The sequence below is a fragment of the Sphaerodactylus townsendi genome, linkage group LG07 (assembly GCF_021028975.2).
Source record: "Sphaerodactylus townsendi isolate TG3544 linkage group LG07, MPM_Stown_v2.3, whole genome shotgun sequence".
In the NCBI taxonomy this organism is placed as follows: domain Eukaryota; kingdom Metazoa; phylum Chordata; class Lepidosauria; order Squamata; family Sphaerodactylidae; genus Sphaerodactylus; species Sphaerodactylus townsendi.
In genome coordinates, this window is record NC_059431.1 from 37,567,922 (window position 1) to 37,592,268 (window position 24,347).

The window sequence follows — 24,347 nt, forward strand, 5'->3', positions numbered from 1 at the left end:
TCTATTTGGAAACTGGCGTGGAGAAAATATTATCCCCCCTCTACAGCTACTTTTTAATATTGGGCAAGTCTTACACACTGAGCCTGATCTAACCCACAGGGTTGTTGTGAGGATAAAATGGAGGGAGAAGAGAATGAGGTATTTAATACTGGACACAAACCCAGGTCCAAATTTTCTACAGATTTTCTATGGGATGTATGAAAGATGCTTAAAAGACTGGATCCATGTGGAAGTTCATAACACTTGAAATTCATATTTTATACACTATGTTGGTTACATATTTTAATACCACTGACCTTTTAAAACAATGTGGAATAAAACCACACACAATTGTTACGAAGAAACTGACTTTATCCCTTCAGGCGCCATTCTACAGGGAATTTGGAAATATACATATTTTAAAATATAATGCTATATATAATCCACATAATGGACACTAGCAATAGCAAACTATAGGCAGGTATTACTTGACACCTAGCCTCTCACATCACCTTAATATAGGATATTGCCTGCCAATTGGCTTCTCCTACCTATTCAGATTGATTAAATATGACCTCTCCACTAAGCTGCCTTTGTACTAAGCTTTGAAGTTTTAGCTGTATAATCACATGCAAACATGTGGTCCGATTGGTATTCTTCTAACAATGAACACATGTTTTATTGGCCTGCTCTTTTTCAGCTCATTAAACACAGCTGGGTTCTAATGGGGGGGGGGGGAGTAATGAATAAAGAACCTATGGAACCTATAAATGTATCATAAATGTATCATAACAATCACTTTCCCTACCATGTGATATTGATCTTTCCCAATGACATTTCATTTTCTGAGTCAAAGAAAACAGATGGGGCAACTCAGCCACCTGTTCTGCTTCCTCCATCTTCTAGCCCAGCGATTCCCAACCAGGGTTCTGTGGCAACCTGGGGTGCTGTGAGCACATCCCAGGGGTGCCGCGAGAATGCTACTGGCCCCTCCCTTTCCCCACCCCTTTATTTTCCGGGGGGGGGGGCTGATTTTCCCTTTCTCGTTTCTGTACCTGCCTGTGCATTTTTTATCTCCCTGTTTTTCTCGCTTCTTCACCAGCTGTGCCCGTGGCCTCCCGGGCTGAGGGCCTGCCCTAATTAATTGTGAAGGTACCGTATTTCCCTGAATATAAGACATCCCTTCAAAATAAGCCCTAATGCATCTTTTGGTGCAAAAATTAATATAAGACCCTGTCTTATTTTTGGGGACCATCTCAACAATGGAATAGGTTCATCTGAAGTGATATAAGCACAATGTACTATAGATTGGAATATTAAGACTAAGATGCTCAAACCATTCTAAGATGGGTCTATTAAGGTCAACAGGACTATTCCATAATAACAAGTTTCAGGAATCCTGCCAAATAAAGAACTGCATGAAAATCAATAGGCATTTTGACACCAACATTGACTAGTGGTAGCTTGCACCCAGTTTTGGGGAGTGGAGTTTCTATACTGCAGACCATAGGATATTTCCTGGTACAGCCTAAAATATTATCATAAATTATTAACACTGAATTTCACTTTTTAAAAATGAGCAAAGTACACTTTGTGACTAAGTATCATGATTTTTATTGTGTGTGCTTACTTGCTGTTTTCTAAATTTTCATAATCCACAAAGGGTTTCCCCCGCCATTAGGGTGAATTATTCATTCACTGTAATCTGTTCCAAGTTCTAAAGTGCATTATGAAATGTGCATAAAACCTTGATAAACTATTAAAAGAAAGCACTTGTCAGGCACATACTCATGAAATGTGTAATATCTGAGAAACAAGCTCCCACAATGTCTTCCTGACATTGTGCTTATTGCACTGTTTGCAAATGACTTTGTATAACATGTTCCTTTCAGGTCTGAAAAACTATCATTTTTTGTGGTCTAAACTGGCAAAGTTAGCAATTAGGTGGCAACCTGCTGGCTGAAACAAACCCAAGAAGCTAAAGAACTGGCCACTCCTCTACCACACTTCAGTGAATGGAGAAAGTTTTGATGTTATTTTCAAAAAGAGCCATTCCACACTTTAACACTAATTTCTGCCTGACTTTTATGATAAGGTTTGGCAGTAGGACAAAATGCACATTTAAGCCCTCTAAACCAAATTGAACAACCAGAACCTAGAGTAAACCACCATCAACCTACTAATCCAACTGCCATCTTGAATTCATATAGCATAAAAACTGAACTGGAATTCTCAGTGCAGATATCAAACCTCTTTTGTAACTTATGAAGCATTTCATTGGCACTGTCAGTACCAATGAAACCTAGCAGAACATTTTTGCGTGGCTCAGCAAACTCCTAATGGAGTTTTTAAATTGTGGTTTTTATGAGTTTTTATAATAGTTGTTTTATGGATGTTGTTTTGTGTGTGTGTGTTGAGAAAAAACGGTTTTACCTGTATTGTAAGCTGCCTTGAGTTTTGCAAGGGAGAAAGGTGGCCAGTAAATGTTTTTTAAAAAAACAATAGAAATAAAAAAGTTATGTTTGTCTCAGAGTCTACAATTTTGATCCTTTGGGCACTATTTCCTCTAAACTGTTCTCTTAGAGCCAAGCTACCTAATGTCCAGACTGCAAACAGGTGACCTTTCAAATGCCTCACACCCACACATTTCATTAAAGTCAGCAAACTAGAAAACAAGGGGGAAGGGTGTTGGGTGTATGTGTACCTGTGTGTGTATGTATATATAAGCAGATTAGAACAGAAGATACAGATTCTCAGTTGCTTTTTATATATGAGTTTACTAACTATAAAGGGAGGCTTACATGAAGATAAAATAAGAAATCCTTTCTTTCCTGTTACACATCTACATTACAGTATATTTGGTTACATCTTGGTACCTATCTGCTGTCTTGTGCTCATGGTGCTGGTGTGCTCAAACAAAGAAACAGAGTTAACTTTATAACTTCAGATATACGTGCTCACTAACATGTAAGTAATGGCTGTCTGACTGATCAATAGCTACCATAATCAGTAGATCAGATCATAAATAGTGACTTCAGCAACTTGTTTACATACAAACATTTCACTCTTTTACAACTGAGTTGTGACAAACACTTGCAAAATCCTGACAAAGGGTTTATACAACTGTACAACTGTCTCCATCCTTCTTTCACCATATAAGATAATCTTCCTTTCATACCTTAAAACTATCCTATTTTGTGAGGGAAACCTTCGAATACCCTCCTACCTAATGTGACAGTTTCTAGATGCAACATCCCTATGTTTCCTAATTGGGGATACAGCCAGTGGGGGGTGTAGTTAGGGTGTTAGGTTGCTACTTATTGATGGTAATGTTGATCTGTGTTTTGTGGCTCTAATTGTTATGCAGTAGCATGCTTATGTACCACTCTGGCCACACCATGTCAGAAAAAGAATTCTGTAAATAGTTTAATGATTGCATCACAGAACTCCAGGTTCTTGGCCCCAACACTGCAAACTGTGACCAATGCATTTCTGCTCAATTCTATGGCTACAATAGCATATTTCTGCTCCTCCCAGGGGCAGTAAAACCAAAGCATCTATAAGCAGAGATAGCTCTAACATCCACTTTCTTGTCATTCATGCATCTGAATTGGTTAAGGTGGATGTCTTGCAGAGAGCCACTTTAGTTTAACCTGGATTTTGTCTGTGGAAAGACTTTCATTTGCATCTCTGAACACTAAGGAATACACCTTCATAAATTCACTCTTGAACAGTGATTTACATGTATGAGGGGACCATCAGATACAACAACTTTTTAATTTCTTCATATAATTGCAAATGTACTGTTTTTCAATAGTTTAAATTCATGTGCTTATCTGACAAAGAAATTAAGCTATATACATGCATATATGCACTAGAAAAACTTTCTTAATTAGTCAGTTTGTGTTCCTTCAGGGAATTAAGAAAGCAACAAATAAAAAAAGCTGGAAAGGAAAAGTCTTTTAAAAGAAGGGACAAGTAGAAAAAATAAAAGGGACAGCAGTCCTGGCAAGTTCCAATAATGCTTTGCTAGCTTACCCTGACAGCCTGGCGCTGAAGTTATGTTTTTAAAAATGCCACGAACTATTCTTTTTAGTCAGGAAAACTTAGAAAACACTAGGAAGCTATAGGCTAGTCATGATGTCATTTGGAGTCTCCATAAAAAATAGATTCAATAAATGATTTTCATTCCACACTCAATGGATAGGGTGGAAGTTAACCTTGGTTATGTTATATTGATCACAGATTATAATTTAGCTACCTACTGATTATGCATGACAATGGGGACACCTGCATCTACCACACCAATAAAATTTAAATTCAGAAATGTAAAAGAAAGGGATTTGGCTTGTGGGACTTTTGTTATTTGGGTTTACTCTTTAAATAGAAAGATTAACACCATTTTGAAAACATGTGTGGTGTACAGGATAGAGTGATGAGACCAGGAGAACTCAGGTAAGATTCCCGCCCCCCCTAACCGTCTCAAATATGCAGCTCATAGAGCAGCACTTTCAGATTAGCCTATCTCACAGGCCAGGGGGACATATGTGGTCAAATGTCCCTGCGGGGGGGGGGGGGCAGAAAATCCCACACAGACCACTCTTCCATTCCCCCAGGTCCATATACTGACTTGAAGACCTGGTGCAAAAAAAATGGTCAGGGAGGCCAGCTGCCCATACCGGGGGGGAGGGGGGTAGAAAACTCAGATTTTGCACCAGGCTACATTTTCCCTAGGTACTCCTCTATCACAGGCTTGTTTGTAAGGATAGGGTGGAGGCCATATACAATGCTCTGAGCTCCTTAAGAGAAGGCAGAATGAAAATAATGAAGGCATAACAGTAAAATTGGCACTGTGAAGAAAGCTTTTAAAAATCCACTGTGTGGATTTGCATCCCATTTTTAACTCAGAATGATCTTCAGCTCTATCTAGCAATCCAAAGGGCAATTCCTTGCTATCTCCCCAACTCTGACATACTGACGTCATTGGAACTGTTGCTGCACATGCACATGAGCCAGTTTTGGCCTGTTGTGCTACTTTTACTTAAGTTAATAGTCCACCCTGCATCAATAAATCATACATTTGCAAATGTCTAATGGGCTACTAGCAGACATGCCAAAAGCACTTCCAAAACCACAAGATTACCATCTAGCCCTCCCTTCTCCATCAGAAACAAGATGCTATTACATAGTTCTTTCCTTTAAAGAAAAACAAGTTTTAAAACTTCTAGAAACTGAAGGAGGAAATCCTCTATTTACATTGGTCAGCTCTAAGTTACTAACAGTGCATCCTAAGTACACTTTCCCAGGAATAAACTCAATTGAATAGATCTAGGTAGGATTCAGAATGGATCTCCTTAGGAGAGATGCTGCATGTCATAAAAGTCACCTGAGCCCTAGAAAGAAAGAAAGAAAGAAAGAAAGAAAGAAAGAAAGAAAGAAAGAAAGAAAGAAAGAAAGAAAGAAAGAAAGAAAGAAAGAAAGAAAGAAAGAAAGAAAGAAAGGAGGGAGGGAGGGAGGGAGGGAGGGAGGGGGAGGGAGGGAGAGAGGGAGAGAGGGAGGGAGGGAGAGGGAGAGGGAGAGGGAGGGAGGGAGGGAGGGAGAGGGAGAGGGAGAGGGAGAGGGAGAGAGATAGTACAGTTTTCATCCACTATGTCTAGCCTAAATGAGAATCCTTCCTCTCATCAATAAATGATACACTTAGGGTTTATGAAACAAGTGAAGTACCATGAAAAGCAACAAACAAAGAGCCCAGGCTTAGCTGCCTGAAACGCTCTCAATATGTACATCACATACAGCCACTTCTGTTTCATCCCAGTATCGCCCTGATGATGATTTAATTCATTTTGCCATCTGTCTTAAACAAATGGGAATGTTATTTCCCAAGAGATCATTTCCCCAGCATTCACTTCCACTAAGAATCCTGCAAGTGATGCTTCATTACAGCTGAACATGAAACTTTGTGCTCTGCGGTCAGTGGAAAGGCTCGAATTTACCATCACCAAATAAATAATTCAGGGACTCACGCATTCTGCTCAGGAGAGGTTCTGCCTGGTGTATTGGTGCAGTAGCACTCCCCATGTGTTTTTACATTTCACTTCCCAACATTTATCAGCCATCTTTCTTCTTCCCAATAGTCCCAAAATGTTAATATTTTGGGTATCCCATGTATCAAACATTTCTAGTCAATAAATAGAAGACTGCTTCTGAAACATAGACTTCAGTCTCTGTTTAGTCAATGATGCATTCCCTTAAGGCTTCGGTTCAATACAACCGGCAACAGCATGTCATCATTTCAGACTACTTGCTGAAGAGCTGTTCATTTGTCAAAATGTAGGTGTACAATTTCCCAAATTGTTTAGGTATGCAAGAAACTCAGCTCTTGGCGAAAGGTCTAGTTTCTACCCTGAGCATTAAGCCTGATGTGCCAACTGAATTCTAGAAATATAATTTATTTTGTTTTCAAAAAACATTAGCACAAGCTTTCATATCCTTCCTGTTTCTAATTATCTAAAGTGGTGGTTAAACAAGGAAGACAATGATTTCTCTTGTGCAAGTGCAATTTTCTTTCAATTATCTTCTTCCCCTCTCCTGACGCACCTTTTCCTGTAAGGGATGTAATGTCTAGGGCAGCTTGCAGTTGAGGGGAACTTGTCCCAAGTCCTTCATTAGAGCTTCTGTAAACAAGTCAACCATTTGCAAAAAAGTAAGCCCAGAACTATGTCCTTTTCCTTAAAACCCAATGAAGAACTCTATGGTCATAATATGGACCCATATAATGGAGCCTTCCCCACCCCTTTTCTCAAAAAAGCAAGCCACCCACCACAAATTCTTAAAACATGATTGGAATTCAACAGGCAGGTGACAGTGTGGTCTGGGAGGGAGATTGGCTGGCTGGAAAAGTAACAAGACAGCCACCACTTAATGTCCATGACTTTTCCTGCAGGCTTCTTGGCACTGAAACCTCCCTAAGAGGAAGGCACTATGAATATCAGGACAAAAATATAAAAGTAGCCACTGTACCTGCTGGGAAACTTTAAAGATATTAAATAGATCAATTCTAAATTTGTACTGTGTTTATCAAGGAGAGCTGCATGTCAGCATAGGTAATTTGAGAGTGTCCTTTTGTCTGATTGAGTCTGCTACTTGGGCCAAATCCCAGATGAATTAGTCCCAACATTATTACAGGCTGTTGCTCTCTGATAACACACAGAAAACAATATTAAAATAAAACTTGTACAGCAATTTTGCCTTGTATCCATTTCAATATGTAATTAGAATTCTTACCCCACTTAATTTGATTATGGACTTTCAACAATGCTGAAACAGCCCCCAAAAACTTTTTTACGGGGAATGTATTTTGGCTATGGTGCACTGACATTTAAATGATTGAGCATGAAGACTAAGACCCTATGTAATTAACAGATTGACATTTCACTCCCTGCAGCTTGGGAGGCTCCTTTTAATCTATCAGTAACATTGTATACGACAATTATGTTTCTCTAAACTTGGCTGGGTCCAAACTTTCCTTTTCTACTTGAGCAACAGAACAGAAGGAAAAAGTTCTACCATTTCCTGCCTCCCAAACCATTCCCAAGGCTTAGAAGAACAAGAAAAAGAACAAGAAGAACTAGAAGAGTTTGGATTTATATCCCACCTTTCTCTCCTGTAAGGAGACTCAAGGTGACTTACAAGCTCCTTTCCCTTCCTCTCCCCACAACAGGCACCTTGTGAGGTAGGTGGGGCTGAGAGAGTTCTGAAGAACTGTGACTAGCCCAAGGTCAGCCAGCAGGAATGTAGGAGTGCAGAAACATATCTGGTTCACTAGATGTCTCTGCCACTCAAGTGAAGGAGTGGGGAATCAAACCCAGTTCTCCAGATTAGAATCTACCTGCTCCTAACCACTGCATCACGCTGGCTTGGTTTAGCTAACCAAATTGTTTTTGAAGCCACAGGAGGTGCTGATGGATAAGGAGGCGGAAAAGATCTGTTCTATGAGCAGTGCTCTGGTTGTGGTTCTTTGGCACCAACCATTTATCTTCTCCCCCACTCAAAAAAACCTATCTTGGTGCTCTTTCAAAATAAGTGAACATAGTCTGGAGGCAAAGGGCATTGAATAGTGTACTACAGTGGAGTGGGTGGACCCGGCAAAGCAACCTTTGGTATGAGAATAGCTCTAATTCCCTGCTTTCATCTGTGACATGTTGTAAAGCATGCATTGCAAGAGATTCCAAACCTGCTGGGAAACACATCAACAATAATCAATATGAATGCAAACAATGCACAGAAATAGAAGAAAATGGGACACTTTAACACATTCTCTGAGTCCACATTTAGGAACATGTACATCACACTTGTAAACAAAAAGGACCCTAAACAATGATATAAAAGCCCAAATATATTCTTATAATCTTCCATTTTACAAAAATCCTAATAAAATACATAGATAAATATTCAAAACTGTGATAGTTAATAAGAAACAGCAATGCTGAATAAGCTTAAAATTTGAAATTAAAGATTATTAGGTAATTATGAAGATGAAGCTGCTTTTTTATGTTGGTGTCATGATTGTCAAATGATCATCTCATTTATTCATACATGACAGCAAAGGATTCAAAATGGATTTTTTGAGCTCTGGAAACTCATAATATCATATTGATAAATATTCAACATATACATATATGCGTGCGCACACACATATAAAAACCCCACATCGCACATATTTGCTACTATCACAGTGTTGTTTATCTTCGTATAATATATGAGGAATTCCCAAGTTTTAAAAAAATTCATCAGACAAGATCACCCAACTTTTCACATGTCACTCACTAGGAACATGTTATTTACTAATTCAGACATGACTTACGATTATTGCAAGAGTCTGTGTTGCTTTTGCAGGGGGTGGCCGTGTGATGACAAAGGTCAGCAGATTTCGAGAGCTCCTCAGTAAATGTTTGCTGACAAGAACTGTCCATGTTGCAGTTGGTCTGATTTTCACTAGTCCTTGATAAACTTGAATTTGGCTGGTTTACTCCATGTACATAATTCTGGTAAACTAGATTTGAGTTTGATTTGTTAAGATGGTTTAATGACATCTGTAATAGGGCTTCATTTATGAAGACTGAATTTTCACCACAAAAGCTGTCTGATCGATTATGTCCCATGATCTGCACAACACAAAGAGAACATAAAATAAATCCACTTTCAATTTTTTATTTGTCATCATAGTTCGCTTTTCTATACGTTGTCATCATTAATGGATGGTGACCGCTTGACACATGGGTCAAAGGTGACATGCCACAATGTTTTGAGTGACATGCCAGTGCTCATCAGCATCTGACAATGACTATTCTCCCTGTTTCAGTTTTACTAATTTTTGTAATTATTTAACATTTCTTTATATAGTACATAGCACTACACATGTCTGGACTGTATTTTAAAAAATGAATATGGAAATAATTGTTTCTCTTTTGTTTGAGGGAGGAAGTTGACCCTTCCAGCAGAGTCAAGTTAGCCATTTTCCAAATATTTGACATGAGGTTTGCCATCACTGAACTAGATAAAAATGAGAGTAAAAATCAAAACACAAACCCACTGCATTCATTTGTTGCCAATGATCAAGGTCAAAGATAATGAAAGAAATGCAAGAATTTTTAAAACTTTAATCTTTGTTGGGGATTTAAACTGATGGGATTCACATATACCTGTTTACAATGTAATATTTGCCTCTGAGTGAGGGACTCTACTATTGTTAATATATGAAGGGTTAATATATGAAGACTCTGAGTTCAGGCCTTTTTTCTGTGTGATGCAACTAAAAAGTTCTATTGTGTTCACCAAAAGTGAGAATGGCTGGCCTAGTAAACATAATTCCACCAACCAACAGCTGTTATAGTCATGTTGTTATAATCAATCTGATGCACACCAACCTCAGCCACTGTGGACTAAGTAGCAGCTCCTAGTTTCTGCTGAAAAGTCTATGAGAAAATCTACTACTGGGCACAGATTCTCGCACATACAAATATCCATCCTTTCATTTGATTTGCATTGTTATTCAAAGCAGTTTCATACAAACCACTTAGGATAAGATAAGAACAGTTATGCAAGTGACCAACAAAGTCTTGTGTGCATTGACCCAATAAAAACAGTGAGCCCAAAGTAAGGGTTAAGGATTAACACTGGCTACGCTGACAATCACTATGAGAGCTGCTGCCCACAGAGGAGTCCTATGCCACTACAGTACGTTAGAAGTTCCTCAGTGGGACCCTTTGCACACTGGCCAGGAAAGAGGTTAACATGGCTGGCTGTGGTTGTGCAGTTCTGGCCTTTTCTTAACCTTCTTCCTTTTGCTCTGTTTTACATTGAAGGCTTAATTTGTTTAAAACTGTGTTTTTTCTTTTACTATGAATGATCCTCTACTCAAATTTGTAACTTTTTACATAGCCATTTTAAGGGGGAAATGAAAGATCTTGATGTAGGATGCCCCTTTCTTCTTTAGCATTTCCCCATAATTCTGGGGCATACAATTTATATAGGGCTTGTGTTTAAGCAGCAGCAGCAAGATTCCAAGACAATAGAAACATGAACTGCCCCAGATATTTCTTCCGAACTAGTCTAGTTTAATTATCCTTCTCCCCACAAGGAGAAAGATATTCACTTCATTATCTCCCCTTTTGCCCACCCTCCAGTCAATACAAGCTGTGCTCCTGTTCCTCTCTCTCCAGTCTTAGCACCTTTCATTGCAGAGATATAAAGGGAAAAGCATGTCTTCACAATAAAAGGAACTTGAGACTTATTTTTCTAAAAATGAGAGGTAGGATTTCAGAGGAATTGATAGACACATTGTTATAAAGTTAACTGCAGATCTTGTGTTGGGCAGCTGTAATGACTGGAACAGGGAAAAGAGCTGCACTGTGTTTGGGACCAGGAAAAATCTGAACTTTCTTACCTATAAGGCAGAGTTTCAGGCTTTGTTATGAATTCTTCCCAAAAACTGCAGCAAAACAGTTTTGGGAAAGATTGCAGGAATGATGGGGAAAATCTGGGAGGTGCACAGAAACACCACAACGCTGTGAGAAAGTGAGGCGAAATCCATTTCTCAATAACATTCAAACCAGGACAAACAACTTTCAGTGCAACATGGAAGCTATTTCATCATGTGGGATGGGGGTGATGCACTAGCTTTTGTCTAAAACTCTATGGCTTAATCACAGAATTTGGCTGAATGATGGAGAGTCACCCAGTGTGTGACAGCATCACTTCCAGGTCATGCCAGAAGTGACATTATCATGCTAAGGACGTCAATCACACATCCTCTTTTGACTGGGCATTTTCTCCCACTGCCTGACTAGCTGGCAGTAGATACCAGGAGCTGTGGGTGAGAGATCCTCTTTCCCCAGCAGGAAGCTGGCAACCCAATTCAATACCTTTCTGTAACAGGCTAGCTCAGTCTTGTCAGATCTTGGCCCCGGCTACCTCAGTCTCAGCAGATCTTGAAAGCTAAGCAGGGTTGGATGGGAGGTTGCCAAGGAATTTTAGGGTTGCCATGCCAAGAAAAGGCAATGGCAAATCACCTCTGTTAGCCTCATGCTCTGAAAAGCCTACAGGATCACCATAGGTCAGCTGCTGCTTGTTGGCACTTTATACACACACAACAGGGAGATAAGAAAACTGGCCTTTCATAAAATACCCTGGCGAGTGTGACAGAAATGGCATATGCCAGTGATTATAAGAGATATTAAGAGATTTTACTCTGGAGAAAGTCTTGCATGCCTCATTGTCCCCTGGCGAGATCACCCCAGGCAGGCTGCTTTGACGGCTGTGCTTCCAGTGGTGCAAGATCTTGTGTTGTAGCTTTACCATTTCCCGTTCCTTCTCCACCATCCTTTGGCTCTCCCGGAGTCTCTCCAGGTTCTGCTGGTAATCCTGCAGCTGGGAATTCAGCTCTTCCCGGTTTCTGCAAAGCAGTTCCTCCTGGCTTAAGCATTCTTTCTCCCTCTCCAGAAGCTGGCTCTCCCTTGTCTGATGCTCTTGATGCCACTGCTCACATTCGCGGTGCCACCGTTGCTGCTCTTGCTGAAACTGGTGCTGAACTTTGTGAACATTGGCGAGTTCCTCCTTCTGTTTAAAGTTTCGGTGCTTTTCTTGCTCCGGCGTGGAGGTGCTACGAGAACTGGGACTCCAGCTGAATCTTTCATGTTCCTGAAGGACCAGCTTATGGATCCCGACGTGACTATCCTGGATGGCTAAGGCTGCCTTTTCATCAAAGCAAACACAGTTTCCATAAGAGACAGAAAGAGACAGAATTTAAACATGAGTGCTTTCATTGTAAGGAAAAATATGCTCATCCCACAAGCTTACAGTAGTGCAATACAGGAGGATGTTATATATTCACCCCTCTGTTTTCCTCCTTCAGTTAATGCTATGCATTAGATCACAGGTGTCAAACTCGTGGCCCTTCAGATGTTATGGACTACAGTTCCCATCATCCCCTGCCAGCATCAGCACCTGGAGGGCTGTGAGTTTGACACCTATGCGATTAGATTAGCTTCTGCCTCTGTGGGCTTCACTTTATTCCTTTGCAGGTCCTGGTTTGTGTAAAAAGACATTCAATATGATAGGGAAAAAAGGCTCGTAGCTATTGATGTCTAGTTTCAAATGAAGCCTTTGTTACAAGTATAATACATGTTCAAATCCATAAACAATACAACAGTAGCACAAGGTATCTGAAACACAGACCCTAATAACACTGAGAAAAATCCTGTGAAACACAAAGCAAAGATCCTGTGTTATATAATGAAAGTCCACCAAGCTAACCAATACCCGGATGTCCACCAATCTTGACAAGCTTCAATGCTAGCGGAACATAAATTCCACATGTCTGTGCTTCCAAAATGTAACTTTCACTATATTACACAGGTTTTGCTTTGTGTTACGCAGGATTTTTATCAGTGTTATTAGAATCTGTATTTCAGATACCTTGTGCTACTGTTGTATTGTGTATCGATTGTAGCTATTCTGTTGCAAACCAACTCAGGTAACTTCTGAAACTAGAAACAAGGCAATGAACAAGAGAAGTTTTGTAAATAAACAAATGTCGACATTTTTGAGAGATCTTTTAAAAAATCTAATTACCAAAAAAAAAAAACAGTTGCTAAAATGATTATTACCTGTATACTGTACAAGAGGCGGGTTAAATTCTGGATAGTCTGAACAATCTAGGGAAGTGAGGGGAAACAGAAAAAAGTTTTTTAGTTTACAAGACACAGCAAGTTTAAAGAGAACAACAGCAAGAGTTTTGTGGCTGACCCGACTCACCTCAATCTGTGCAGAAGTTGGGAAACTTGTGTCTCCTTCCTACAGACAGACAATAAAGTTAGAGGGGTTTTTTTGTAGAGTTGGACTGCCACCTTCTGGTGACTCAGCTACGGTATCAGAAAAGTTCCATGTTCTTAAACATTGCACCACTGTGCTTAATCTTTAAAAGAATACAAATCTATATGTATACCAATGCATTCATTCTAATCATCATATAACTAGTTTTCCCTCATATGCAACGACACATACTTTTTTGCTATTGAAAAGTAGATCAGCATCTTAACAGCCAACATACATGTTATGTCGACCATATGATCACCATGGGCTCTTAAAGCGGGGCCCAATTTAGGAGTGCCATAAGGTCCAATTCTGATCAGAACTGCAGTGGAGGAATTGTAGCTCTTCTATGCTGAATTCTCAAAGGGAATACACATCTGATATCTGCTGCAAGTCCCCATGATAATAACGTGGCAGAAATAACACTCAATTTGGCCCTTAAAAATTCCAAATTCTGAACACAGAATAAATTATACAAGATTTAATATATGTTTGTTTTATTCTTTTTTAAAGAATGCAGTATTTTGATTGTTTAATGAACAGATGGTGAAATCAACTAACAGAGAAACAGGTACGGAAAGAGTGGCAGTAGGAGCAAGGAGAACGACTGGGCATTGTGCACACATCCTAAGCAGTGGTGGGATTCAAATAACTTAACAACCAGTTCCAGTGGTAGGATTCAAATAATTTAACAACTGGTTGCTTACAAGCACCATTTTAACAACCAGTTCTGCAGAAGTGGTGCAAACCGGCTGAATCCCACCACTGATCCTAAGGCTGTGTGTCATTCCTATACATGTGCAGAGAATATAGGAATTTTAAGGAAAGCATCTCAAATGCATTACCTGATCCAGCACATCAACTTCTGCTGTGGTGTTTGTATCATCAGCATCAGCATCACAAAGCTCATCTCCTTTTATTTCTGTTACTAGTGATTAAAAGAATCAGGAAAAGATAAAAGTCAGACATATGTGAATCACATACATGCACTCGTGGATCAAGTATAGTCTCCAATTATAAAATAAATGAACCTACTGTACAGAAGTAATGGTGAACCTATTAAACAGAATTCTGTGATCTGTATAAATTATTCAAATCAACTAAGACAGGCCCATCCTTGTGCATACTGTTACTTTGCTTTTCATCATAAGGAGAAAGAGTTACCTAGCCAGTGAAAGGCATCCCGATTGCTATCAACTGAGCATACGCTTTCAAGGTTTTTAATGTGTGTTTTTTGCCATGGATGAATCTCATGGATAGCGGATAACTGTGTGACTTTACAGGTAACTAAACATACAACATGTTCCACATTGTGGTAAGACTATGCCCCTTCTTCACATGCAGAATAATATGCTTTCGATCCGCTTTCAATGCTCTTTAAAGCTGTGCAGAACAGCAAAATCCACTTGCAAACCGTTGTGAAATTGGATTGAAAATGCATTATTCTGCATGTGCGGAAGGGGCCTATATGTGAGCCTTGAACCTATTAGATTTCTAACCTCAGAGCATGTGTGATCTGGCCATTCATTATGGTACTTGAGGTTTAAACTGTATGGCAATAGAAGTTATTAGTGAAATTTGCCATGAAAATCTTTCAGATGCACCTAAGATGAGAAACTATTTTCAAACGAATGGAATATCAAGCACTGCATATCAGTTTATTTCATAAGCTTTCACCAGAACCTCCCTTCAGCTGTCTTTGAAGGCTGATACAGGAAAACTCCTTATTGGGAGAAACAGTGTCTCTGTGGACTTGTAGAAACAATATGTAGAATATGTAGAAACAATGTCCCTGTGGATTTGTAGAAACAATAGAACATGTTGGTTGTTGTGGGTTTTCCAGGCTGTGTGGCCGTGGTCTGGTAGATCTTGTTCCTAACTTTTTGCTTGCATCTGTGGCTGGCATCTTCAGAAGTGTATCACAGAAAGAAGTCTGTTACACATGTGTTAGAACATGTGTTTCTCCACTATCAGCACTCTAAAAATATATGCACTAGTTTTATTTTGCCACTGCTGCATAGATTTTTAGGTCACACAGAACAGTTTTATATTTCCTTGCTGCTTACAAGTACCAATCCTGATATAACGTACAGTGTTGCCAGGTTTTGTGTAGCAGCACTTGAATTACATTGCAGGATGGTCTGTGCTATAATACCAGCTTAGTAAACACTACGGTTGTCTTACTAAAGTTTACTGTGATCTATAGTTATAGTCTTTTATCTGCCAATTTTATTGTTCCTTGATGCCTTGTGTTTCGATAAATTAGAATTTAATAGTTTTCTACCAGCATGGCCAATTGGCCATGCTGACAGAGGCTGATGGGAATTGTAGTTCCTGAACATCTGGAGAGCCGCAGGTTCCCTACCCCTGGTATAGACATTCTTATTGCACCCCTTTATGTTCCCATATCTTTTTTGTGTTCCCAATTTCCTTCTGCCAGTAGATTCTTCTAGATACATATTTATAGTTTAAATATATTTTATTATTTTAATTGTGAGTATCATATGCTGGTCTACACTGGTCTATGACAATAATAAAAATTGTTTGATTACAAATTTAATAAAAATTGATGGATTATACACTTTCAATAGAAAATAATTTAAGAAAGAATTTTGAAAGTCACCAGTTATTTGTTGTTTGTAATAAAAACTCCAAATGTCCAGCAATAATTCCTCTGACTTTAATAGAATAACTCCATACTGACATTGTGATGCCAACACTTTGAGAAATATAACTAAACCACTTTAGTCTGATCATTTACTGTACTGTTCTGACTCAACAGAGAACAGGCTGTGTTACTTAGGATCTGTCAACCAGCAGAAGTCATGTGTTAGCGAGTCTATGGAAGAATTTATAGCAGAAAACAGGAAAAGAAATCAGCTTGCAATCCTTTGCATCTAACTCACTGATAATATCCATGAATGCCAAGTTCACAAATTACTTTTCTCAGTGAGCTCATATCAGAGAACAGAGGCTGTTTCCACACAGGCAGAAAACAGTGCCCTAGGGACAGTAAAAACACCATCCCTGGGGTGCTGTTTGCACAGCTGGCACTGCTGCATTGCAGTAGCACCGTGCTCCCCCCCCCCCCACCGACACTAAAATGCCACTTTTGAAGCTCGCTCCCTGAGAGATGTTTTTCAAAAGCGGCATCTTCCCGCCGGCGCGGTGCAAAGCGCACTGGCGTGAGGGCATTGCTTTTGGCCTCTCCAGTGTTCCCGTTCGCCTACTTCTCCTCCCTGAACAGCTCTGGACGGCTGGAAAGATGCCCATGCTGCCCTTTGACTCTCGGAGGTCAGAGGGCAGTGTGGGCATGTCCCTCCAGCCGTCCAGAGCTGCGTCGGGAGGAATGGTAGGTGAATGGGATGACCCGCAGGCAGCTCCATGCAGAGACGTCTCTGTGGGTCACAGCAGCTTCGGCGTTGCTGTCAAATCACAGCAGACTTATTGTGACCGCCATATGGTTTTCAAGGAAAGATATGTTTGGAGAAATATATAAAGCCACTAGTTTAAAAAAAATTAAAATGACCAGTTGGCAGAAAAACTGATCAAATGCTGACACAAAATAAACTGTCTTCAGCTGCCTCCTAAAATCAAGAGCAGGGGGAAGGCAGGCACATCTCCATGGGTAAGTTGTCCCATAATTGTGGGGCTGCCACTCAAAAGACCCTCTTTTGTGTACCTATCATACAAGTCCCTGTGATCTCAGTTTCCAGGCATATGGGAGAATCTGGAAGAACCATAGCAAGGGGGAACTGTGTCCAGGCCACGTGTGTGCCCTGCGCCTCCGCCACGCCCCTGCACCACGCACGCCTGGTGCAAGATGCCCCCATCACGCCCCCTGGGCACTATGCCACTGGAATCTGGTAATATATTGCATACATCATCCACAGAAGGCCAAAGGGAGGCATTTTCTTTCTTCACACTGTTTTGCTTTACACTTGGATAGAGTGAAGTTTTGAAAAGCATTGTAATTTAAGCATAGCATCTTACTAACAATCAGTCATAGATTCACAGACATCCACTGCAGAAAGATCTTCTGTCGGGCTTGATTCTCTAGTACTCTCATCTGTTGACTGGATTGGGTCCTTTGTCTGTGTTGATGCTACAGTCCCGTGAAGGTTTTCCACTGCAGGAAGAATGAGAATTCAGGAGGTTATTCCAAGGATGGGAGGGGTTGAATGGGGAGACAACATTGCAGAGGTCCTGGCCCCTATTAATGTGTCCAGATCATATTTTTAGACCATTTTGGGGGGTGAGGTGCAGAGGGGATCTTTGGCTGCTTCTACATGGGGATTTTTTTTCTGGCCTGGGGAGCAGGAAACATCCATAGTAAAGAGGAGCATCCAGACAGCACCATGCCTAATCTGTGTATGACTGCATCCATCTGTATACTGCCTCAGTCCATGTTTCCGGAGTCTCAAAGCGGTTCAGGAGTCTCAAAGCCTTGCCTTCCCCTCCCCAGAACAGACACCTTGTGAGGTAGGAGGGGCTGTGAGAGTTCTGAGAGAACTGTGACCTAGTCTAATGTCACCCAGCAGGCTTCATGTGGAGGAGTAGGAAACAAACCTGGTTCACCAGATTAAAATCCGCCATTCATGTGCAGGAGTGGGGAATGAAACCCAGTTCTCCAGATTAGAGTCTGCTGCTCTTAACTACTACACTATGCTGGCACCTATAGGTTATGGAGGTTTGGCCAGTGTTCTGTATCCCTCACCTTTTGGTCTATTAGAGGGTTTTCTCACTTATTTATTTGAGCACACTGTAGCAGTACAACATATTGAGTAAAAAGAAAGGAAAAGCAGTCTTGTGTGCTGATTGTAAACTGTGGAGACCCTGTGCAGTGCAATGGAATGACATGGTGAAGCATGGCAGCAGAGCATGTGATGTGGGAACCAGGTACGTGAATGCCCTTCCAAGCTATTGCAGTCCCATTTCCTGCTGTCATCATGGCATGGCTGTGTTTTCATCCCCCTTTCTAGAACTAGACTTTGTCTAAAGTCTCAGGTGAGTTCTTGGCCATCCTGAATCAGTCCTAATTTTAACTTTATTTCACATGTCTGTGAAGTCAACCGTTTTTTTGATAGTGACTAGCTAGAATGAACCATTTCTTTGTCTCCAAGTGGAAGAGATACTAACTGAATGAATCTGAATTATGTTCATTTGTTAGATCACATTCCCTAGTTTCTGAATGTCTTCACTGAAGCATGAATGTTCTAATGAGTATCTTAGCAGCAAGAGGGCTGTTCTGAGGTAAACAAAAAGGATAATCTCTAATAGCACTCGCTGTGGAAATATGATGATGAAGCAGACTTTATAAGTGGACTGGTTTTTATCCAATCACACCGTCATTAAAATGCATGAAAATATGTGAAAATAAATTTGCTGGTGCTATCACTCAAGACTCTCGGCAAGGGCAAAGTTCTTCACATCATTAGAAGAATAATTTAGGGCAACTTCATGCTTGCATAAACTATGCCTAAAGCCTAATTATTTTGTATGCCTAGTGTTCATCATTGTACATAAAAACATATCAAAAATCTATGCACTCAGTTACTTCCAGCATCATACCACAGATAAACTTACCACTAAACTAGGAGCTCATGGGAAATTCAAATGACATAAATCCATTTAAATGCCATTCTAAAGATTTACTGGCACCAGTTAAAGATGCTTGTTCTAACCCTGAAAGCCATCCAAATCAGGCTGTGGGATATCTAAGATAAGAGTGCATCTTTCCCAACATTTGCCTTCCAAATCTTGAGATTGGAAAATGAGGACCTTTTCGCAGATACCAACCATCATCAGAAGTGGACTGGGACTGACCATGAACATAGCTTTTTTGTTGGGGTCTCTCACCTCTGAAGTCCTTACCCATTATAAGTTGTTCTTTTGGACTAAACACCAGGGGTCCCCAATATTTTTAAGTGCGTGGGCACCTTTGGAATTCTGAAACAGAGTGATTGGTTCAACCACAAAATGGCTACCTCGGAAGGTGGCTACTGCAGCTTACCTTCGGTCACATTGTGCTGTGGTGGCAGCTAGGTACCAGAGGAGGTATTGGTGAGAACTGTGGGACACCCCGCTGGGTACCTGCTACAGATCACGTTTTTTGCTGCAACTGTGATACATAATTGATTTTTGATTGCCTTGTTTCAACATATTTAATGTTCATGATTGTATTGTTATTATGATGTTATGAGCTACTTTCTGAACATGTTTGAAAAGTGGGATATTTAGAAACAATTGTTTCATTTTGTTCAGTTTAGTATCAGCCAAGCACACATATCCTAGAGTTGGGACTATATGATGGATAAAATGATACCATAGTTCTTATAATAGGAAATTTTCAAAGCTGACCAGTTAAAATAGCATACATTTGCCTCCTAAGGGTGTGCATACGCCTCTTGTATTCTTCTAAATGTACTGCCAAATATACTATAAGTAGTTGGTGCAAATGCACTGACTTTTGCCTGATCAGTACTTCCACTGGAAAAGACTATACAAAATTAGTCCAAATATTCTGGGATAACTCTCTCTGAATGATTCTTGTCCTACTTCATCTATATAACAAACCTCCACACTAACACATTAAAATGTAATTCTTTACACATATTCACCTGTCTACTTATGTAGCAATGCATATGTTGGTGTATACATGTGTGTGTAGGTTAATGGCGAATAGGAGGCTTGTTTCCAATCATACACAACTAACTTGACCCACAAAACAGTCCAAAAACTCAGGAGCATGATTGTACACACAGGAATAGACATGAGCAGTAGCGCCGGAACCCTGAGGAACAACTGGAGACAAACCAAAGTGTTATGAAACATGACGAAGCGGGGCTTGCCTTCTTTGAGAGCTGCAGCTAGCAGGGAGGCCACTTGAGGTGTTTCTCCAGAGTCAGGCTTTATCAACAAATGAGGCTCCACGTGAACGTCTTCAAACCCGCTCATATTTCCAAGCTTTGAATAGATAGCAAGCTTATCTTCCAAACAGCTACAGATCTGTTGGTCCTTGTTACTCAAGGTGGCTGTAAGAATGTAAAACACATATTACATAAATAATCATGTTTACATTAATAACCATGTTAATTATACATACGACACTGATTCATATGTTGGAACTGTTATTACTCCAGAATTATTTTAGAAAAATATACACTTCAGTATGTATCAGGTGGGCTTTATACTGATCTGCAGCCCCATGTAAGCTGCTTATCTGTGGCCACCTCAATCCCATGTGGTTAAAGCACGCATGCACATTTCACAGACATAGGATTAAACCCTATTAAAAGGGGGGTGTCTTACAAAGAGGAACTGAGGCTCCCATTAAAGGCATGAGGAAGAGATAAGGCCAGAATTGACAATAAGAAGCTCTACATCAGGCTGGTAATAGGCAGATTTCAGGATAGTGTATGAAATGACAAACTGAGGCTAAGATGACTCAACAAGGATAATTAAATGGACTATCCCAGGATGCCCTACCTCTCCTGGGACTTGTGGCACCAGGGTGAGCCAGAGAGGCCAGAAAGGAGCCATTTCATAGGAGGAGAAAGGGTTCAGCCTGGGTGGAGGAGGTAAATGCTGAGTGGGTGGAGGAGGTAAATGCTGAGTGGGTGGAGGAGGTAAATGCTGAGCACAAGTGGGAGATGAGGAAGAGACACAGGGTGAAAAGGGGTAATGTGGAGTCGACAGAGGATTGCAGGGTATCCCATGTCCCTCGGGACACACCATTTGGTTAGGGGGGGACACTGGGCACTGACCAGGTTCTTGCACCTGGCCTCTCTTGTGGCACAGCAACCCAGCTGGTGCTCAGTGACTCCCTCTGTGCCGGGGCACTGCTCGTCATCTGAGCTGCCTGCTGCCACCGCCTCCGAGCCCTGCCCTCCCCAAAGAGGCCGAGGAGGGCAGGAGCCAGCCTGCCACCGCAGCACCTGTCTGAGACACCACCGAGCCCAGCCCTGCCTCTCTGCAGGCTGGATCCGACTCTTCCCAGGGAGGCTTGGGAGGGCAGAGCTCAGACAGGCAGCTCAGGCAGGCGCCGCGGTGGCAGGCTGGCTCCTACCCTCCCCAGCCTGCTAGAGTGACACCCTAGCCGCCTGCCTGAGCCACCCACGGCCAACCGCTGCCCTCCCTGGCCTCCCTGCTGGTTGCCATAAGTGGGGCACTGGGGAAGTACGGGGAGCCACAGGTGGCGCAGGGAGCTGGTCATGCCCCAGGTGCCATTTTCATCTGGTATGCCTCTGGGAAATTGACAAGGGAGAGAGTCAAGGGAAAGACAGGAGGCAGAACTAGGGGGCAGCTCAGGGAACCAAGTTGGTCCCAGGGAAGGCAGGGGTAGAATAACCCCTTTAAAAGTGGGACAGAAGGCTTGGCTGAGGAGTATGGTGATAACCGAGAATCCCAGTGGTGGGGAAACTCACAGTCAGAGAGGAAGAGCTGGGAAACCTCACACCCTCTTCTATCTCATCTGATGATTTCCTTTCATTCCAACACAACACATTCCTTTCTTTTGGGCCACAAGACCATCCCAACAATGCCATGCCAGGAATTTTTTTCAGCTTTTCTGTTTTTAAGGCTGTTTTTATTGGGGAACAAACCCAGACTGTTTACAATTGGTACAGGGAAAAACAATGAAATTGTGCGGAAATTGTTGCTGGAACAAAGAAAAACCTCTGCGTGCATTTAGTGCTGTTCCCATTCTTCATCGTATCTTTATGCATTAGTAACTCCAATATCTAACATGTTTCATGGATATATGCAACAAGTAACTAGGCCAATTGGCCATGCTGGCAGGGGCTGATGGGAATTATAGTCTATGAACATCTGGAGAGACGCAGATTGCAGACCCCTGAACTAGGCTATCAGTCTTTACATTTAGTTTTCAATATTCCTTTTTGTTATGGTTAATTTTTATTTCAAGAGCACTAGGACAAATACCATACCTTGACACTTTTGAATTTTAGCTATTCTGGCTTCAGCTACTCTTCGGTCCTCATCAGATTCATTCATTTTCCCTTCTTCCTCTGGACAGCTTCAGTGATTAAATGAAAATATAAATGTAAATATAAATAAAGCAAAATCAATATCTTTCTTTCAGAAGGTTCTTAAATGTGCATACCTGCACTTTTTAAATCTATCATGCACATTCACACCTGTAAACACTGAAAACATTGAAACACCTGTAAACATTAAAGCATTTGCATACAGACTACCACTTTGCAGACAGAAGATATAACTACCGATTTCTGTCTTATCAAAGTGTTAATCCTTGGCCTAAACTACATGTTATGATTTTAACAAATTGTGTCTGGATTCCCCCCAACTTGACTTTGATTCAGAAAGTCCTATATCAACTGTGAAGGAACTCGTTTCCCAAGCACATGGGACCCAATGTGCATCAGAAACACAGTAAGGGAGGAGGGAAAGGGATTCATGCATTTCAGAGGGCATTTAAGATACAGTGGAAGGGGAAGATGAGAAAGTTGCACTACATAGATAGAACTCCTTCCATCCACGGAAATACCCTGACGTGTTTTAATGGTTCATTCACTTAAAAGCAGTGTTAAGTCATGGCTATATTTTTCTGATTAACTAATACTATTCCAAAAATTTTATGTTACTATTGAGAGCCAGCTTGATGTTGTGGCTGAACTGTAGGGTTGCACTGCAGGGATTTGAAAAACTTATTTAGTATCAATATAGGGAGTTCAGGACCTACAGGACCTTGTCATTTTACTTCACTTAGAGGACTTTATTTCACTTACAGGGTCATGGCTAGGACTAAAAATCATAAGGGAGCACTAGAATGATAGATTTTTTATCATTGCCTCAAGGACCCCAAAGAATTTTGGCTGTTTAGTACTAAAATAACAACTTCTTTTTGTACTCCTGACAGTGAATGGGAACTCCATTTTTCCAAACTTTATTTTCTTACTTGTAGTCCTTAATAATTTGGAAGGAAGCCCTGTGCAATTTCCCCTTGGCCTAAGATCTCGCCTGAGAAGATCTAGGCAAAATGAAAACTGAGTGGCTCTTGGCCCAGAAATGATTCCTATTGAATTGTACCAGCATAGCATAGAGGTCTATTCTGGCTCCAATTTTTTCAGTGATAAATGAAAGTGGTATAATCCCAATTGTGTGGAGACAAGTGGTTATAGTGCCTATCTATAAAAAGATGATGGAATAAATCCATCTAATTACGGTCCAATTAGACTCATGTCCTCATTAGGAAAATTCTATGCCTCTTTCTTACTACAGAGATTATTAGACTGTGGAATTTCTGAAAAGATTCTGGGTCCTGAACAAGCTGGCTTTGTTACTGGAAGATCTACAATTGATCACTGCTTAGTTTTATATCACTTAGCCAGGAAAATGCATCAACTCCAAGAAGCAATTTATATATGTCTTTTATGGATCTCCAGGTGGCCTTTGATTCAACCCCAAGGGACTGTTTGTAGAACAAATTAGGGAAATCATCAATCGACTGAAGATTGTTATAGTTAATCAAGAAGTTATATGATTCCCCTTAAGTTTACGTTCACTGTTGTTTGGAAAGCCATTTGTCCAATTCTTTCACTTCACAGAAGGACATTTAGTGAGGATGCCTGCTAGCTGCATTATTGTTTAATTTTATGTAAATGATGTGTCATCCTATTTGAAGAACCTGAAACTCTATTCTGCAATACTGGCTAACATTCTGATATCAGTATTATTATATGCAGATAATGCACTTTGGTTCAGGTGTCCCAGAGGGCCACAATGGCCACCCACCAACATTTTTGTCCCTCTGCGAGAGTACCAATCTCCTCTGTGCCATGAAGCTCCCTAAATGACTTTGGACTGCCAACCACTCTCTCAACAGCTAATGGAGGAAGAGAAACCAATACATGCTGCCCTGAGATTCTTGGAGAAAGGACCGGATAACAACATACTAAACAATGTTATTTCATTCCATAATCAAAACCTGTAAGACCAAGCTCGGGGAAATTCTG

The 24,347-nt window shown here is 40.7% G+C and overlaps 1 protein-coding gene across 4 annotated transcripts in view; it reads right to left on the reverse strand.

Annotated features, from left to right (window-relative positions):
- The window catches only part of ARHGEF28 (Rho guanine nucleotide exchange factor 28), a 161,231-nt gene that overhangs the window by 16,221 nt on the left and 120,663 nt on the right, over window positions 1–24,347 (reverse strand). For 2 of the 4 annotated variants that reach the window (XM_048504297.1, XM_048504300.1), the window contains 8 exons: window positions 22,299–22,387; window positions 20,202–20,384; window positions 17,348–17,479; window positions 14,196–14,278; window positions 13,294–13,332; window positions 13,146–13,193; window positions 11,728–12,231; window positions 8,843–9,143 (listed from right to left, as the gene is read on the reverse strand). In XM_048504297.1, coding sequence (XP_048360254.1) covers window positions 8,843–9,143; window positions 11,728–12,231; window positions 13,146–13,193; window positions 13,294–13,332; window positions 14,196–14,278; window positions 17,348–17,479; window positions 20,202–20,384; window positions 22,299–22,387 — 1,379 coding nt within the window. The remainder of the gene's footprint in view (window positions 1–8,842; window positions 9,144–11,727; window positions 12,232–13,145; window positions 13,194–13,293; window positions 13,333–14,195; window positions 14,279–17,347; window positions 17,480–20,201; window positions 20,385–22,298; window positions 22,388–24,347) is intronic. The other 2 variants (XM_048504299.1, XM_048504298.1) reach the window with 2 other exon arrangements.